Source organism: Carassius auratus, chromosome 46, assembly GCF_003368295.1.
Source record: "Carassius auratus strain Wakin chromosome 46, ASM336829v1, whole genome shotgun sequence".
In the NCBI taxonomy this organism is placed as follows: domain Eukaryota; kingdom Metazoa; phylum Chordata; class Actinopteri; order Cypriniformes; family Cyprinidae; genus Carassius; species Carassius auratus.
In genome coordinates this window covers 4723094-4741649 of record NC_039288.1, presented here as the reverse complement: position 1 = coordinate 4741649, position 18556 = coordinate 4723094, and the positions used below count along the sequence as shown (strand labels likewise).

At 35.5% G+C, this 18556-nt stretch overlaps 1 protein-coding gene across 1 annotated transcript; it reads right to left on the bottom strand.

The window, feature by feature from the left end:
* Positions 1–300: 300 nt before the first annotated feature.
* Positions 301–9265, bottom strand: LOC113063911 (trimethyllysine dioxygenase, mitochondrial-like). The gene is made up of 8 exons (XM_026234336.1): positions 9086–9265; positions 8795–8945; positions 8045–8221; positions 5066–5345; positions 4842–4961; positions 3028–3264; positions 2799–2937; positions 301–1451 (listed from the first exon to the last, which is right to left on the bottom strand). Exons 2-8 carry the CDS (start codon positions 8937–8939, stop codon positions 1320–1322), a joined length of 1230 nt encoding a protein of 409 aa, XP_026090121.1. The 5' UTR covers positions 8940–8945; positions 9086–9265; the 3' UTR covers positions 301–1319.
* Positions 9266–18556: the final 9291 nt, after the last annotated feature.

Genomic DNA, 18556 nt, shown 5'->3' with positions numbered 1-18556 from the left:
TAATAAGTTTCTTTCAAATATATATGAAATATTTATTCAAGGACTGGTTGGAGAATTTTGAATTTATGGAATCTATATTTTTTTAGATAATATATATTTATAAATAAATGCATATCTTGGTTAAAGTGTGAACTGCATTGACTTTTCCACTTTGCACTATGTGTGTACTTTATTGTGTGCAGTTTATAGTATTGCAGTATGTTCTTTGTCTAAACTAAAATTAATATAATCAAAAAGTGACAAGGCTATTCAACTTAAAACAAAATGCAATTAAAAAAGACAAAATGCAAAGATACAAAATGCAAGGAAATTAATAATGTATTTATTTTCCAGAGGTACCATTGGTATTTTGTGCGTACATACATATGAGATCATTTTATATTGGATACAGAATGTTAAAATGCCGCAGATTCCAAAAAAAGCTCAGATTAATGCAATACAGTATATTTAAGCTTTGTGAGATCTTTAATATTATCTCAACCATGCACTCCCACATCACTGTTAAGGCACAAACCCACAGAAATACCCTCCATTTACAACCGTTTAAAGGATCGGTTCACAGTATCAGTTTAATTCATGACATTAAATCTCTTTCAACTTTAGGACACTGCTCCTTCTTTCTGCCTACAGTCTGTCACACAAGACTGTGTGAATTAATCTGAGCTGGACCAAAGCCAGCATCTGGAGTTTTTTTTCTTTTCTGAAATTGACTGATCATTTCACTGTAGAAAACCTGTTTGTCAGCTCGGATCAGGTGGAATACTTTGATATAGATCAAAATTAGATCAAAAATAGATTAAAAAAGATCAAAAGTGAGCACCGTTCACTTGCATTAGATGGTGAAAAATCCTATAATGTTTTACTCTAAAACTTGAATTTCTCTTCAGCTGAAAAAAGAAAGACAGATACAGTACACCTTGGATGGTGAGTAAATAATCAGGACATTATCATTTTTGTGAGAACACATTTCCAGGATTCAAACATCATTCTGCGAAACAAAGGATCTTCTGATTTGTGTGAATAAATGGTTCCTGACCATTTTTAAAAAATACAAATAAAAATGTATCACTTAAATTAAACTCTTTATTGCTACCATCTGTTTTTCTGTGGAAAGAAATCGTTATGGATCAAAAGATGCCTCCTCTGCAATAAACAAATTTTATTCAAATCATAAAATCATTCAAAAAAGAGCTGAGTTGATAAGTAATACTGTTGGGATCCTGCTGTATAGCAAGCGTCCGCGCTATGCTTGAGGAATCGGCTTGTTTTTGGTGAATGCTGGTGTACCGCTGTCATTTGGGTAGTTTAGCATTAGGTATTCAGGCCTGGAGACCCAGAGAGCGTGCTGTGTTCAGCACATCGTCACGCGTCAGATAACATCCGCACAGCTGTCGCAGGCCGGTGAACGACTCTCTGCCGTGCAGAACACGCCAGTTATCAATGAACAGAACCTTGGAGAAAACAACAGCAGTATGTTAACATGCACTGAATAAATCCAATCTGATTCTGAAAGCTCTGCTTAGATGCACCGTAAATTATGCAATCTGATTCACATAGTTGTTTACATGTGCATCTATTCTGGACTAAATTGTAGACACTGCATTCGTTAATGGAGAAAGCCATTGTGAGAAAGTCAAGGGAGTCACCATTTTTGCTTTGATGACATATTATAAAAATATATCATTGAGGCCCTATCATGGATTTTTGGAAAAGACTTTTCATGCAGTGTGTAACACAGCTCAAAGTGAATGAAGACATCCTGCAAAGTTCGAAATCTGAAAGTACACAGTGAATAAAGATATCGTCTCTCAAAAGTCGACTCTGACTCAATTATTAAAATGAAATATTAATACCTAAATATTAAAACGAGTCATTTTTTAAAACGAATCCCATGCTTTTCATGTTGATGTAGAAATGAATCATTAGCATATTGCCTGCCCACTTGTTGGTCTTTTTCCATTGGTCTGAATGAAAATGCAAATTCATTCTTTGCCACTATGTGCTGCTTTTGGAGTGGTAAAAATAGTGGTTTGTAACGCTATACACAAAGCAGCGCTGCTCTCACAAACCTGCTTTATTATGAAATAAAAATGAAATCAACATCCTAATTTAGCGTGACTCAATGGAGGGGTTTGGAAAAACAAATCGTTTGGAGCAAATAAAGTAAAAAATAAATGCATATTTTAAGACAATAAAAGTGTTGTTTGACCTTGCATGCATGACTCCCAAAACCAAAATCTGTACCTTTCTTTTTTTTTTTCATTGTGAATTTTTATGACATTTTGACACTGTAAAACTTGACATATGAAATAATAGTTAAAATATGTTACATAGTGTTTATTTTTTTTGACAAGATTTTGAAAGTACAGGGCCAAGCACATTTTCAATTTACATTTAAAAAAAAAGAAGACATTACAATTCTACTTTAAACATATACTTTGCAATGTGTTTATCTCTCATAATATCAAATACAAAAAAAAAAAAAAAACTGGATTTATTTTCTTTATGGCTAGTTATACCTTTTTTAAATCATAAACTATGTTTTTAGATTGTAATGTTAAAATTTTGGAATGAAATGTGATTTTAACCTTTTTTTGCACATAATATAAAGGCTTACATGGTTACATTAACTTTATTTGTTTTCATAGCCTTTGGCTGGTAAATTAAATAAACCAATATTGAATACAGATTAGTTTTAAATCCAAATACAAAAACGATGAGATATCTCGGAAAATTGTTTTTTTTTTGCCCATATGGCCCAGCCCTATCTCAAACACCAGTGGAGATGTACTGCATACCTTCCCAGGTTTGAGTTTGACCCACAGCTCATTGTCTGGTCTCCTGAGTTCAGCGGAGAGCTGTCTGTGAGCCGTATACCAGCGGTGCACCACATCATGAGGGACTGTGTTAATAACAGAACGGTCATAGTTATTATACCTGCAAAACAAGAGAACACAACTCAAACAAAGCTGGTGCAAAAACATTTAGATGTTCCTGTGACAGCACATGGGGAGTGAAGTCTCTTACCGAATCATGTACAGCTCGTTGTTCCACGGATAGACGTTGAGCACGGGGCCGATGCCGATCATGTGGTTGCGATGCTCACTCAGGTTCTCCACGTACTCGTGTTTGATGGGCACGTGTGAAAGCAGCTCGAAGTACTCGGGCGTTCGCTGGAGGACTGCGTCAGCCGCGTGGAAACCGTCCACCAGCAGAGTTCGGCCGCCCGTTCCTTCATGTCTCAGACAGTGAAACACCTGGATGCTGACGGAGCAACACAAAGCATGTATTAATCACCATTACACCGTACATGAAACTTCTGTTCCTCTTGATTTCCTTTTGGCTTTACCTCTGCATTTACATCCAACATTAATACAAATGTTTTTGAAACCATTATTGCACTGGCATTTTCCACTTGATCTACTTTTTGATGCAATAACTAAATCATTGATATCAACAATAAACCATTGTGTTTTTTATCATTAGAATAATACTAGAGTGCTACAAGTCTAATGTTTCCTGTAACATTTCACCGAGTAGCTGTTACAATTCCAATCATTTATGGAAAGCAAAACATTTATATAAATGTTAAGTTAATAGATAACCAACCAACTCTTTCACAGAACAGCTTTCAACATTAACACCATTAAAACAATTATTGACAATTTCAATTCGTTGAAGAGATTGTCAAATTTGGGGCAAGTAATCCAGACTGATGTTCAAAGAGATGCCTGACAGCCTGACCATCACATGTAGACCCATGAGAGTAATCATGATCACAAGATCTGTGGATGGACTTCCCCCATCTAGAAGACAAGAACCAGACTGAGATTCCTTTAAGGGAACATTTCAGCCTCATGTCTCCACAGAACATCTTTATGTCAAGGAATGGCAGAGAAACTGTCTTATACAGATGTAGATGCTCCAAAATGAACTCAAAAAGCCTTCTAAATGAACATCAGTCCATCGCTTAACTCCATATTCATTTATATGTAACCCACACATTTGACTATTGTGTTTATAATCAGTTATTGTCTATGTCTTTTTAATAACTATTGGATAGCTTAATGATACATAATCATGTTTAATATGTACGTATGTGTTAATTTCTGACCATCAGTTATTTGTCAAATGTATCATGTTCTTGTTATAGGAATCATGTCCAAAATTAGACCCTGCAAGAACAGGAAAATGTGGACCCCCTTTGCACATTCAACACCAGTAACTTTACCTGCAGACTGAGCTAAACTGTTGTATCTAATATAATTTTAACCTCATAGAGGAACTCAATGCGAGGGTTAATTAAGTGACTGATGGTTGTTCATGTTTATGCAATTTCGCATATTGCTGTAAACTTGGGATTCCACATTTCTATTCTGTTAAACTCATCTTTCCCTAACTTTCGATCTTCCTGAAACTTCTATTAATGTGTGAGTGCGTGTGCTTATGTGTTAGATTAGTTTATATGTCTTAGATTTATGTAATAAAGCCTTATTCATATTGAAAAGAGAAGTATCTTGTGTTTTGTGTTTACAAGTTAATGTCTTAAACTGCCGATCTTGTTATTGTGCTAATTGAGAGTGCTTCACTATAGTTTGGATATTAGTATCCAGCGCAGATTTGATGTTAAACGGCTCGTTCAGTGAATCGCAGGGAGTCTCAGTGATCAGCCGTGAAACACTGATTCTGTTCAAATTCCCTTTAAAATCTTAAATGATTCCCTTTGAGCTAAATTGAACCTTACAGAAACCCTGCTGATGCACTACAGAAACTCGATCTGACAGACAGGCATTTGGCCTTTGGTGGCTAACTGAAGCCCGACTCTGATTTTTCCGGTTTACCCGCAGGGTTCTTGGAAGTATGAGGTGTCGGTGTGGCGGTCCAGTGCCAGCTTTGTGTAGGCTGTATCTCCACGAGAGAAATCTGAAGTGAAGTTCCACATCCGCCCGTACATGGTCTCCCTGGGAACAAAGAATTGCTTCATCTTAAAGAGTAAATGATCACAGACAATCCGTTAAATCTGCTATCAAATCAACTCTGCAGGATTTACTGTACTGGCCCTGACCTGATGAGGCTCACTCTTTGGGTCACCGTTTCAGTAGCTTCTAGGGTTGGTGGGACGCCTTCCACGAAGGCAATTCCGTAAAGCAGGAAGTTGTTGAGGAAGTTCTTCAGCTCCTCGTCGCAGCTCATGAACTTGTCCCAGCTGGCAGAGGGCACCTGAGCGCTGGAGTAGATATCAGCGCTCCACAGGACACGAGGTTGCACCGCGCTCCTCTTCTGGCCCTCGTAGCTGTTCTGGGCCAGCCATGTGAGAGTGTACCGTGTGATGTGTCCATCTGGCCCTGGAGGAAATGATGAGATAACTATGATCAACGACTGAACATTTATCAATGGAAGATGTTAATAGTTCAGTAATGAGTCTATCAGTGTATGGGGTTCGGTACAAGTTGAGCTCAATTCACAAAAATTAAAGGAACACTCCACTTTTTTTGAAAATAGGCTCATTTTCTAACTCCCCTAGAGTTGAGTTTTACCATTTTTGAACCCATTCAGCCGATCTCCAGATCTGGTTTAACTCTAGAGGAGTTAGAAAATTAGCGTTCCTTTAATTTTTAGTTTTTCATTAAAAAACAAACAAAAACAAACAAATCTGGGTTACAGTGAGGCCCTTACAGTAGAAGTGAATGGGAACAAAATGTACTCGGTTTCGATAGTGTAGCCTGCACCATAAATGTGTGAAAAAATTGCTTATGACTTTTTCTGTGTAAAGTCACATCCAATTTTACAACTTCATTGCCACTATGACACAAGATTATAAACCCTGAAACCCTAAAGTAGCTAAAAATGCTGATTTAAACAGCAAACATAGATTTACTATTACATTTAACTTCCATTGAATCTGACTCATAAATGTAAAGTTAAATTGATGCCACTCTTAAATACAAAATACAGCAATGTTCCAAAAGATTCATTATCCTTACAATTAAATGGTTTTCCTTGAAGTTTACACACAGGTTTACTAACATAATGACAACCCAATCATTTAATTTATTCCATGAACTCGTGTTCCTCACACCTGATCATATTTAGCAGAAGTACTCTGATTGTATTGACTGAAGAGTAAAGTCTGGTTCCTCTCGTTCTGTTTTCACCAATCTAAACATCCAGACAGGTTTTTCTCGCCACCGTCACCTTTGACTTTCTTACTAGGAGCTCACAAGAGCTTTCATCCAAAACTCATGTTGTTTCAAACCTGTATGACTTCTGTCTTCTGCAGAAGGAGGAATATTGTATTGAAGAATGTGGGAAACAAATTGTACGGACACAGCCCAGAAACATTTCTCAACATATCTTACACAACAACATGAGGATCATTTTTGGGTGAACAGCAGAGAAGGGAGTGTGTGCTTTCCAGATTTCTTCAAATGAACCATTTTACATCATTTTAATTGGCTGAAAAGCTGCTTTTGAACCATCTGGATTGTGAAAAGAGCTGTACGAATAAAAATGCTAACAGCATTTCTCACTATTAGCTGCTTATCAGCATGCATTATTATCTTATTCTGCATGATCATATTTTAGATCCGTACCTAACTTAACAACTACTCTACTAACTATTATTAAGCAGCAAATTAGGAGTTTATTGAGGCAAAAGTCATAGTTAATAGTGAGAATTGGTCCCCATAGAAAAACGTTTAATGCAAAAGCTATTGCCATTAAATGCAATGCAACTTTTTCTTTGCTATGATGTGAACTGAATTGTCCACAGTAATATTAGGATTATAGAAATGTTTTAAGAAAGTAAACAGGGCCCATCTGATTTCATGTCAACTTAATAAAAAGGGAAACTCAGGGCACTTAACACCAAATATTTCACCGGTCGACTGACACAATCTTGGGCCAAAGTAACAAGTGAGTCATCAGAAAGTGAAGAATGCTGTTACTATGTAACTAACTGTAAAAATAAAGTAAAATGAATCTCACAGATGGGTTTCGTAAGAGTCAAAGGTTTGTCTTTCTCACAGAGACTTATCTTTACTTAGGAAAGAGATATCCATCTTTATTTTGGAAGAGTGTTTCATTTATCTCATCACCACAATCTCTGAGGAGAGAAGCACGAAGGCACAGTGAAAGTCTGATTATCTTCCGATCCCAACATTACGCAATCTTGCAGAACACCGTGAACATTTTGTAAAGGAGACACGTTTAATGATTTTGTTTCGTTTCCCGTACAAATACACTTTGAAAGGATTTTTACCAGGAAATGAGGAACGGGGGAATAAAGGGTTGGTTCACCGAAAAAAGAAAATTGGCGATGCATCTAATTTCAAAGGCTGTGCATTTGTCAGCTGCATATGTTAATTGCAAAAAAATAAATAATAGTAACCATTATATTTCAAACAAATAACTAAATTACTCAAGTAAAAACAGGCAAGTTTATAATGGTTACTTTTGGAAAATAAGAAATCCTTGATTACATATCCGGCTGATATTCTCTGAAGGGTGCGTCCTTTGAAAATCAGACACAGATGTGGTTATTAATTGGAAACATCTTCCTTACTGTTTTTAACAGCAGCTCATAGTGCTCGAGTCTGTCAAGCAGCAAAACAAGACCACTACAACAATAATATATGTGAGCCTGGACCACAAAACCAGAATTGAGTGTCAATAATCTTTCCGTTGATGCATGGTTTATTAGGATATTTGGTCGAGATATAACTATTTGAAAATCTGGAATCTGAGGGTGCACAAAATATCAAAATATTGAGAAAATCATCTTTAAAATTAAATCTTAGCAATGCATATTACTAAAAAAAAATTGGATTTGATATATTTATGGTAGAAAATTGACAAAATATCTTCATGGAACATGATCTTTACTTCATATGCTAATAATTTTTGGCATAAAAGAAAAATCGATAATTTTGACCCATGCAATGTTTTTTTGGCTATTGCTACAAATACACCCCAGAGACTTCAGACTGCTTCTGTGCTGCAGGGTCACCTCTGTCAGTAAAGCCATGCAGTGCTGAACACTTACACGTGAGGAACAGGCTGTTCTCGTCCACTCTGCTCTTGAAAGGCCTGATGTTCAGATCAATGCTGGCAGTGTCCAGGTTTCGCTGGTGTGTTTTTGAGTTGTAGCATGAAGCCGAGCGACAGTGATCTCGCAGCCACACGTAGTCAAAGTGCATTACAAGACCACCATAGTGGAGCTCTGAAGAAATATATTCAATTATTACTCTTGTAATTTAATTGTAATGTAATTTAACATATGATGTTCATGAATAAATTCTACAATGATGCACATTTATCAGAGTAAATAATGTGGATATAACAGTGATAGCAGCCAGGCTGATTACTCAACCGTTTTAGTGAGTAAATATAAAATAAACGTACATATATTTGTTTGCATCTTGTTTGCAATTTTGAAATTTTATTCAAACCTAATCAGCCATTAAATTAAAACTAAATAAAATATTAATAATGATTTTTTTTTTATCTAAAAGACCTTAGATCTAGCATTATTTTAGTATCATTGAGATACTAATATTTTTATTTTTTTTATTTAATATTTTTTTTTACTATTAATTTGCATTTCAGTAATAGTTGTTTCAGTACATCATATTAAACTAAATGAAAATAACAGTTTTAGTTAACTAGAATAACTCTGGTTTGATCACTGTATGTATCTATAATCATTTGGTTGAGAATGAACAAAACCCTTATAATAATAACACAATATGAAGCTATTTATATTGCACTAGTCTGGGAATGTGATGTGTCTCACCCAGGCAGTCAGGCAGAAGCTGATAGTTGCATGAAGATGAATGGGTGGCAGTGTGCTGTAATCTCTTGCTCTGAGAACTGGCTCTCAAACCTTGCTCCAAGTGCACATATCCTCTCAGTCTGCTCAACATCCTTATCAATGCCATAGTGACCTGCAAAAAGAGAAAACCCCTTGCACATAACGCACTAATCACCAGCACATGCAGCCAAATGCCCTCATACACAAAATCTGGACATCAATACAGGTAGTGACAATGTAATACAGTGTATCAAAGTCTGCATGCATGCTTACTTGCAGACCACGAGCCTCGCAAGCGAGAAGGATCCGGAAATTCAAGCTCCAAGTGTGAAACCTCGGTGAACTTCGACTCGCGTCTGTTTCTTAAAGAGCTGCTTTATAAAATCGTTAACATTAATCATTGAACTTGAGCTTCATCCCCGCCATTGTGTCATGTGCTGTCCACGCAAGCGCTCAAACCCACGGAATCTACTATGCTGACGACGTACTTAATATTCATGAGCAAGAGCTGTGCCATTGGAGGTTACCGAGCAACGTCAGCATCATCTAATTAATATTAACGAGCATTCTCCGGCAAGGTTACAGCGTGACGTCACTTCGGAAGTATTCATATTAATAAGCAAAGCCTTTATCATAGTAGGATTCAGTTTTAGGACTTTTTTTTGTTCAATATAAAATATGTAAGCATATACTAACATTTACTTATCAGGTGAAAAAAGCTTATTAAATGCAATTTACTTTACACTGTCGACAGTAAAACTATATTTATTTTATAACATTAACATTTTATACATTTTATATCACTTATAAAATAATAATACAGTAATAATCATCCGTAAATAACTGTTAATAAAAGCCACATGCACACTTCTTCATCATAACTTACTAGTATGTAACTAGTTGTTTTATTTCTAATTTGTAAAGTATTAGCATACTTGCTCATGAAATACTTTCACATTTCTCGGTAGATGGTAGACTAGAAAGCACTAGGTAGTAATAATAATAATAATATTAACAAGGTTGAACAATAACAATCTCTCTCTCTCTCTCTCTCTCTCTCTCTCTCTCTCTCTCTCTCTCTCTCTCTCTCTCTCTCTCTCTCTCTCTCTCTCTCTCTCTCTCTTTCAAAGGTTAAGTATAGAGTGGCTACTGACACCTGGTGGTGGAAACCTAAAACAGCAGTACAGAAAATTTTCCTATTTTCAATACTGACTCTTATTATTATATTCTTGGTATTATCGTCAATTTAATACTGTTTTTAAATTAACTTTTAATTTGTTATTATTTAAAATTATTATTGTTTCTGGTACACTGTAATAAAAATGATTGTGATTTTAAAAGTAAAAACCTGTTAAATGGTTGCCAGTCAGTTTCCATAGGCCTACTATATACGGTGAATAGATGTAATTACTATTAATTAAATTTTACAGTAAAAAACGGTTTTTGGAAGTGAAAAATATGAAGAAAAAAAAACATTGTATCATTTAAAGTGTAAAAACATAAATTGAAACTCCCAGAATTCTCTGCATGGGACACTTCATAGCTGTTGTGCACCGATGCGTTGTGGCTAACAAGCCTTCATCAGGGCGTCAAACTACAAACACACTCACAGTCCATTCAACAATCAGTTCATTACATTTACATTTAATCATTTAGCAGATGCTTTTATCCAAAGCGACTTACAAAAAAGAACAATAGAAGCAGTCAAATCAAAAGAGAACAACAACAGTATACAAGTGCCCTGACAAGTCTCAGTTAGTCTAGAACAGAACGCATAGCCAGGTTTTTTTTTTTTTTTTTTTTTTTTTTTTTTTAATGAAAAGACATTTATTTGTTTGGTAAATAAACCCAATAAACTTGATTCATTATTATTACAAAACAGAACGAAAACGAAAGAAGTCAATGTTGACTTTTCATTCATATTTAAATACCTCTAATGTATATTTGAAGCTCAGCTTGGATTATTATTATTATTATTATTTTGGTCTACCATCCACTCCCATTATAAAGCATATTTAATATAACTCTGATTGTATTGGTCTGGAAGAAGAATGTCATATACACCTAAGATGGCTTGAGGGTGAGTAAATCATGGAGTAATTTTTATTTTGGGTGAACTATCCCTCTAAACATCCTCACCATAGGTCAAAATGTTCAGTTAGCGGCCAGATAAGATGCAAGTAGCCAACCATTTAATATCTGACATCTGTTTTAGGATAGAGATGTTAAACGACTGACAAAAATAATCAGGAACATGTCTAATTTCGCCATTTATATTGACATGATTCATGTAATGAAATACATGATTTGTAATTGTCAATGCGAAGACAATGTGTGTGTGTGCTGCTAAAGTGTATTGATGGTCTAAAAAACTAAAGACAAGGTCACCATTTGACTATAGTCAGCTACATTTATAATACAGCAGAATTACAGTAACTCCCTTTAACAAGAGAAAATAAGATCAAAAAGAAAATAGCACCCCCTATCTACTTACCCCTTTACAAATTAACAATATAAACTCATTACAGATTTAGAAACAAAAGGGGGAACAAACAAAAAGAGAGAGGTGTGAAATTAATTCATTAAGTCTTATAGTCATAAGTATTTCTTTATGTGTTTTTTTTGTTGTTGTTGTTGTTGTTGTTTGTTTTTCTAGAAAGAGGCTGGACCCTTTATATAAGACGCTGGATCACACTCAATGTTGTATCGTGCAGCCGCGCTGTGACTACAACCAACCGCAGAGTGAACAACCTACTTCCTGTTCACACTTGTAGGTACATGAATGGTCATGTGATGTGTGTTTTCATTTTCATTTTAAAACGCACTATATTTAGCCTAAAGAAAAATGAAATTATACTCTTTCTCTGGTTCTGAATGTGGTTACTGGACACTGTACATGCATTGAGCTTTTGTTCAGAAAACATGTGTAAATGAATAAGGCTGCAATGTTTAGAGTTCCTGAATGAAAATCTCCGAATCTGAAATCGTATTTGATTCATTCCTATTGACAAAAATAATGCATGTAAACATAGTGGAGCTGCGATGGCACTGAACTGAACTACATTCTTAAGATATGAAGGAAACTGGGAGCCTATACCAACTTGAAGGATGCTGCTTCACAATTTGTCCAAAACAAGACTTTATTATTAATTATTGAATTACTCTCAGAACAGCCTTCGTTCTTCGTGTGTATCCTGTGATGTTTTGATTTTGAGCTTTACTTGGCACGGAGTAGGCGATCACAAATCACTACCTGTCTGTGGCTGCTGTTATGAGGAAGTCCCTGCAGCTCATTTACTCTTCCTCCAAACCCTTCGCTGCCAAGTTTGAGATGCTAAATATATCAGTGGTGATCAGATGTTTTTCAAAGGTCCTGTCACTTTAAGAATGTTAATCATTTAAATCATGCATCTTTGTAGAAACTGCAATCAGGCGTTTACATGGACAGTGCACCAAAAAATAACATTGTCATCACTTACTCATCACTTCCAAATATGCATGACTGTTTCCTGGCATAAAAGAAGATAATTTGAAGAGTGTTGGTAACCAAACCGTTTAATTTCACACTGGCTTCCGTTGTAAGGACAAAAATACAGTGGAAGTTAAAGGGAAGCGAAACTCTTTGGTTAACAACACTCTTCAACATTCTTCTCCCAGTTCCACAGAAGAAAGTAGTCAGACAGGTTAGGTTTTAGGTTTCTTAAAGAAAACTTTGCATCCAAAATGGCATAGCCTACTGTCTAAATGGGAACTTCTTTTAACAAGTAATTACTTGGTGTCTGTTAAAAATAAGTATTTTCTATATAGGACGAATGTAAATCGGATGGCTGGCATTCACAAATCCTCTCCTGTGGCCTCATGGGATAGTAAAGTGTCCATCATGCAATGCACACTTCAGAGTCTCGTCGTGATTAGACAGTGATGTATTTATGACAGTGAATTCCACTTAACTGAAAGTCACAAAAACACTCAAGATTACATACAGTTGCTTTAATGTGTGGAATGTTGAGCTGCATCCAAAAAGGAACCCCGCGGGACACAACGCAAATCTCGCGGGAGATTGCGTTTTTTTTCAAGTTTGTAGGTGTGCAGCTACAGAACAATTCATTGTAAAATAACACTCCATAGTGTTCAATGTAAAACTTAAATATACAATCAAACCAAAATATATTTAAGAGACCTTCAACATATTTCTCACATTATCACAGTTTATTTGCTATAGTTTGGAAAATGGTAATAAAATATGACAAGATCTCAGAGTTAAACTGTCAGAACAAATTAATCTTGATAAGGTTAGCTGACTTTGATAGAAAGATATCTAATGAATAACAATATGCAAAAACTTCAGACAACTGTTAGCATGACAATATTTACACATCTATCAATACTTTGTTGACCAATTACCAAGCAATGCTTACATTTGTTTAGATCGGGGTGTGAAAAGGTTCTATTAGCAATTCAGGAAAAAACACAGAAGCAAAACCTGGTGCTTTATATGGTGCTGAATAATTTTTGGTTCCAATTTTATTATTATTATTATTATTATTATTATTATTATTATTATTATTATTATTAATCAATTTCACTAGTGGTTTACTGTATGAAGAACTTTTGGGTATAATATGTCACAGTTCACTTTATTTTGCTATACTCACTTGCATAAAAGTATTATAGTGTCCTGCACCTACTAGTAAAAAAAAAAAAAACATATCTGGTGTCTGAATAAAATAAAAAAAAATTTAGTTAACTAAAAACAAAATAAACAAAATAAGGCAAATACAGTGTTCAAGCGTTTTAAGACGCCTCTCTCTGTGTGAGCCCTGAACACCAGAAAAAAATAGCAGTTTATATTACTTTTCCACCGCACACCTTCCTCACTGTCGTTTTGCTTTTTTATATAAATCAAAATGATTTAGTTAAGATGGAAAACGTAGCTACGATACAATTCTAAAATGAAAGCGTCTGCTTTGCTTCATACAGCCAAGGTTGCCAGGTCCTGCAGGTTTGCGTGACAAATGAAGCACATGCCAGTCAATAACAGCCCGATGTAGAGCACATTCTGCACATTGATCATAAACACAGCTCTAAGGCCCCCTTTAATAAAATAAACCGCGCAGTTCTGTCACAGGTTGAATGCAAAATGTTTTAATACAAGCGTTCAGTCAAATGTAAGTTATGCAATATTGAAAACTTTTAACCCTCGGGAAAAATCAACCCACGCACGGTAACAGTTTAAAAGTCTCCTTTCTTTTTATTTTTCAAACCGTTTGGAGGAGCATGGTTTGAAATCATGACATGAAATTAGTCATGACACAAATCTGATTTGTAAAAATGACAAAAAATTGTCAAATTATAGTGCGGACCAGAGGTGTAAAGTATTTGAGTAAATTATTAATTACTGTTGAGTATTTTTTTTTTGGATACTCTGTAGCTTTATCAAAGATCAGTATCAGTATCAAAGATATCAACAACTTCACTATATTTGAATTAGTATCTGTCTTTACTCCACTGCATCTGTAATGAGTTTTGCGATTAGGCTACACATTACATTTTGCATTACATAACTTTTTCTGCAACAGTTTATTCCTGAAAATACAACATCTTGCCATTGCTCAACCAAACTTGTCCACATTGGCTGCTTTATGTGAATGCAAGTTCATTAGCAAGTAGTCTAGTTGTGAATCACAGGTGTTTCTTCTAGGCTACACACCAGCTCTAGTCTGATTGTGCGTCAGGAACGGATAATATTGAGACAGCAGGTTTGTCATGTAATGTCCTGCCCTCATTGCAGCGCTGATAAATGAAGCGCGCGCGCGCTCACTGAGAGACAGCACGAGCACAGCGCGAAGAGCGCGTCCACGAGGAGAAGGTAAGACTGTGTGCTGCTTCTGCGTTTGACTGGGTTCAGTTTAGTAGTCTTTGGTATTTATACAACAGGAGATTCATGAGCTGAAGAGTTATAACAGCTCATCTCAATAACTAAGGCTAAATGTCCAAAATAATTTTGCCTATAAAGTTTTTTTCTTTCTTTTTGCGGTGGAATTGCATGTCGGTTTCGGGCATCTAATTCAAAATTCTCTTATATAAGAAAATAATTTTTCATCCAAACCAAAATATTGTCGTACAACGACGTTCAGACAAGATTTTACAAACTATATGAAGGCATACATTTATTTTACCGAGTTTCTGTTGGGAAACGATTCGACATATCACATACTGTATTGCTTAATTCATCAATTTTGTGTTTTATAATCATTATACATTTTGACAATAACGACACATTTGGCAATAACGCTGGAAATGTTCAATAACTTTTTTTTCTGCATTCAAAACAAATGCGAGTTTCAAAATTAAAGCTACCATGCAAATTGCTTTCTGAAAAAAAAGTGTGACAGCCTCTTTCTCCCCTATAATAGCAATTTTATAATAACTAGTTGTCATTTTATTTGATTTTTATTAGTAAAGTTAGAGTAAATTTAGGACATTAATAATAATATCTCGCTTGTCATTCATCCTGAACAGGTTTATTCACGAGACTATTTTAAAGATCAGTAACATCAATGTCATGCTTGTACCAGGTCTTATCTTCTCCAAACTGTTTGACAAATTAACCAGTGTCTATGAAGTGCAACATATTGAAAACTTGTTTTCTGAATGTTACACATAAAGTTAAATTCAGGACAGCAGGTGGCCACAGCAGTCTGAAATCATTTAGACAAGAAATATATTTCAGAGTTAAATTTAGAAAAAGCGTCCTTTTCAAAACTCCCAGTTACATTTGATAAGGAAATCTGAGTACACCTCAATACGACCCGCTGGCATTGACAGCTGTACTAGAACTGTATGAAACTGTATTCTTGACATTGTCCTGGAATTGTGTTCACAAAACATTCTTGAGAATACAGTTCTTCTTTACTGCACCACAGCAGTCCAAATGCATTCAACAACTATTGCAAAAATTATTTTTCCCACCCAGACATAACCACAAAGCTCTACAGGCCGGTTTTGTTCTTTGTTCTCAGTGATACTACGTTGGAGCAAGGAACGCGGATACATAAGAGTCACAGGAATAATTAAATAAATAATTATCTTTAATAGACAAACCGAAGGGCAACGCAGGGTGGACAGGAGACACACATAACACCCTCAGGAGATGACCAATACCAGACAGGGAACATAGGCCAAACACCAGTTTAAATACATGACAAAACGAGAGTTATTGACAAGACACACCTGAATCAATTAAACACAATCAAACAAGAGAGAAACTGTGTCACGTGGAGCACATGGGGACCGAAACACAACAAAACAGGAACACAAGTCTGACAGGTTTGCACATTTACATACTCTTTTCAAAATTGCTAAACTAGTTCAAGATCTCACGTAATACAGAACTGAATAAGACAAGTCTACAGTAACACCATATTGAAATATGTTTTAATTATCCAAAAACAGAAATATTATTAGATTTACAGTAGCTGAACACCAGCAAACGTGTTTGTCTTTCAGTTTCATCTAGACGAAAGGGTAAACATAAGTATAATATTGGACTGTAATGTAAATTTGGACCATGTAACAAGTTCTGCAGAGAGTAGAGAGTGCCATTCTGGTTTTGTCACATTTCACATAACATCTAACGTTATGTAATGCAACCGTTTTTTAGTGGTTTTTAAGTCATTATTTCATGAAGGAAAAAGCATGTCTGTGGTGTTGTGGTATTCTTGAGGCCTGTGATTTTCCTCTTGAGAAAAACAACGATGTTCTCAAAAACATTTCTTAAGAATTTTATTTATGAATAAACTTCTTGGAATTTGTCTTAAGAATTTTTAAAAGATATTTCGTTAATCCGGCCTCTGATGCCCCAGCTTGCCCTTTCTTTTCTTTTCTTTTTGTAACAGGTTTGGTATGATCATTAAACTTTATGACAAAGAGTAATATTGGCAGCCAGCAGTGAACATGACTCACCTGATACATACATTAGAGACATGATAGCCTATAGGTTTGTGAAAACCTGTTGGGATTTTTACATCTTTGTTGCATAAACTAAGAAATCATTTAAGGAAAGTAAGTGAATTTAGTAACCTATACATCTTCCTTTTGCAGGAATACCTCCACTAAACATTTCCTGCAGCTAGCTTATAAGACTTTTGACCATCCCTCCCCACAAACCTTCAGTTTATCAATATTTCAGGGTTGTCTTGATGGCACAGCACTCTTTAGGTTATGCATCTCATTTGACTTAAGGTCGGTACTCAGGAAAACACGCATTTTCTTCTTTTTCAGCCATACTTTATTTTAATTCTTAGTGTGCTTTGGTGATTGTCTTATTGCATCACCAAGCTTCTCTAAAGCTTGAAGTCATGAATATCTTGTTGCGTATTTTAATTCATTAATTGCAATGTGTTCATACCCTGAAGCAGCAAAGTAGGATTAAACCATGACGCTTTATCCACCATAGTTATTGTATTTTTGCGGGAGGCTTTTGTTGTTATTCTTAGGATTTTTTCTCACTTATTTTAGGATTGCCTATAGGGATCTTTGCTTAAAAAAACAAATTTGTCAGTAAATTCACTAACATGCTTCATGCAACAAACACTTTTTTTGTGCACATGTTTTTTGTCAGATTGTTTTTGTGCATAACTGTGACTTTTGTCCATAATTTGTGAGTAATAAATGCAAAAATCCATATGTGACCCTGGAGAACAAAAGCAGTCTTAAGTCGCTGGGTTATATTTGTAGCAATAGCTATGAGAAAAACATTGTATGAGTCAAATTTATCCATTTTTCTTTTATGCCAAAAATCATTAGTATATTAAGTAAAGATCATGTTCCATGAAGGTATTTTGTACATTTCCTACCGTAAATATATCAAAACTTATTTTTTGATCAGTAACTTGCATTGCTAAAAACTTCATTTGGACAACTTTAAAGGAGATTTTCAAATAGCTGTATCTCGTCCAAATATTGTCAGATCCTAATAAACCATACATTAATGGAAAGTGTATTTATTCAGATTGATGTATAAATCTAAATTCCCAAAAAATGTACACTTAAGACTGGTTTTGTGGTCCAAGGTCACATATATTTTCAAACAATTTGCATGCATTTCCCTGCCATATAAAACAAAGATTGCATTATTAATCCATTAAGAAAAAAATATTGTAAATGTCTGTTGACAAAAAACAAGTTGAGAGTGAAGTGCACAAGTGCTGCTTTGCATTGACGTTTACTCTTTAAGGGCTGAACTGATTTACTGCTGAACTAGTTCTCGCCCGACTGGCATTTCTGGCAGAGTTCTTAAATGCCGAGAGGATAGCAGTTAAGGGCTACGTTCACACTGTCAGTTTTTGGGATTGTCAACCACATTTTCTTTACAGGTGTATGTCTCCGAATGTCCCGTTCACACAGCAGCTAACACTTGTGTTTAGAATAATGTGTGTATGAACGTGCAACCGGAGTCAAGCCCGTTTTCCTTACCAATTACCACAGCGACAGTAACAAAAGTGAAATCAGAAATGGCGATGGCACTTTCTGACACGACGAGAATCCAATCGAGCCGCGAGTTCTTTCATCAAATCTTCATTAACCGACAGCAGCCTTTAAATTTGTGTGAGGAGCATTTGAGTCTCGCGCAGAACACAAAACTGACCGGATCTAAAACTGTCAGGAGACAGACACACGACCCACATGAAAAAAATACTATTTTATAGTAAATACTAGTGCTTTTGAACTATACTAAAGTAA

What these genes read in the sequence shown, in the direction of transcription:
- LOC113063911 (XM_026234336.1), bottom strand. Translation starts at nt 8,939, where the DNA reads ATGGCATTGATAAGGATGTTGAGCAGACTGAGAGGATATGTGCACTTG. An exon ending in GCTTCTGCCTGACTGCCTGG is followed by an intron (nt 8,222 to 8,794) that starts GTGAGACACATC and finishes ATATTTCTTCAG; the next exon opens with AGCTCCACTATGGTGGTCTT. An exon ending in TACTTCCAAGAACCCTGCGG is followed by an intron (nt 3,265 to 4,841) that starts GTAAACCGGAAA and finishes TTGCTCCGTCAG; the next exon opens with CATCCAGGTGTTTCACTGTC.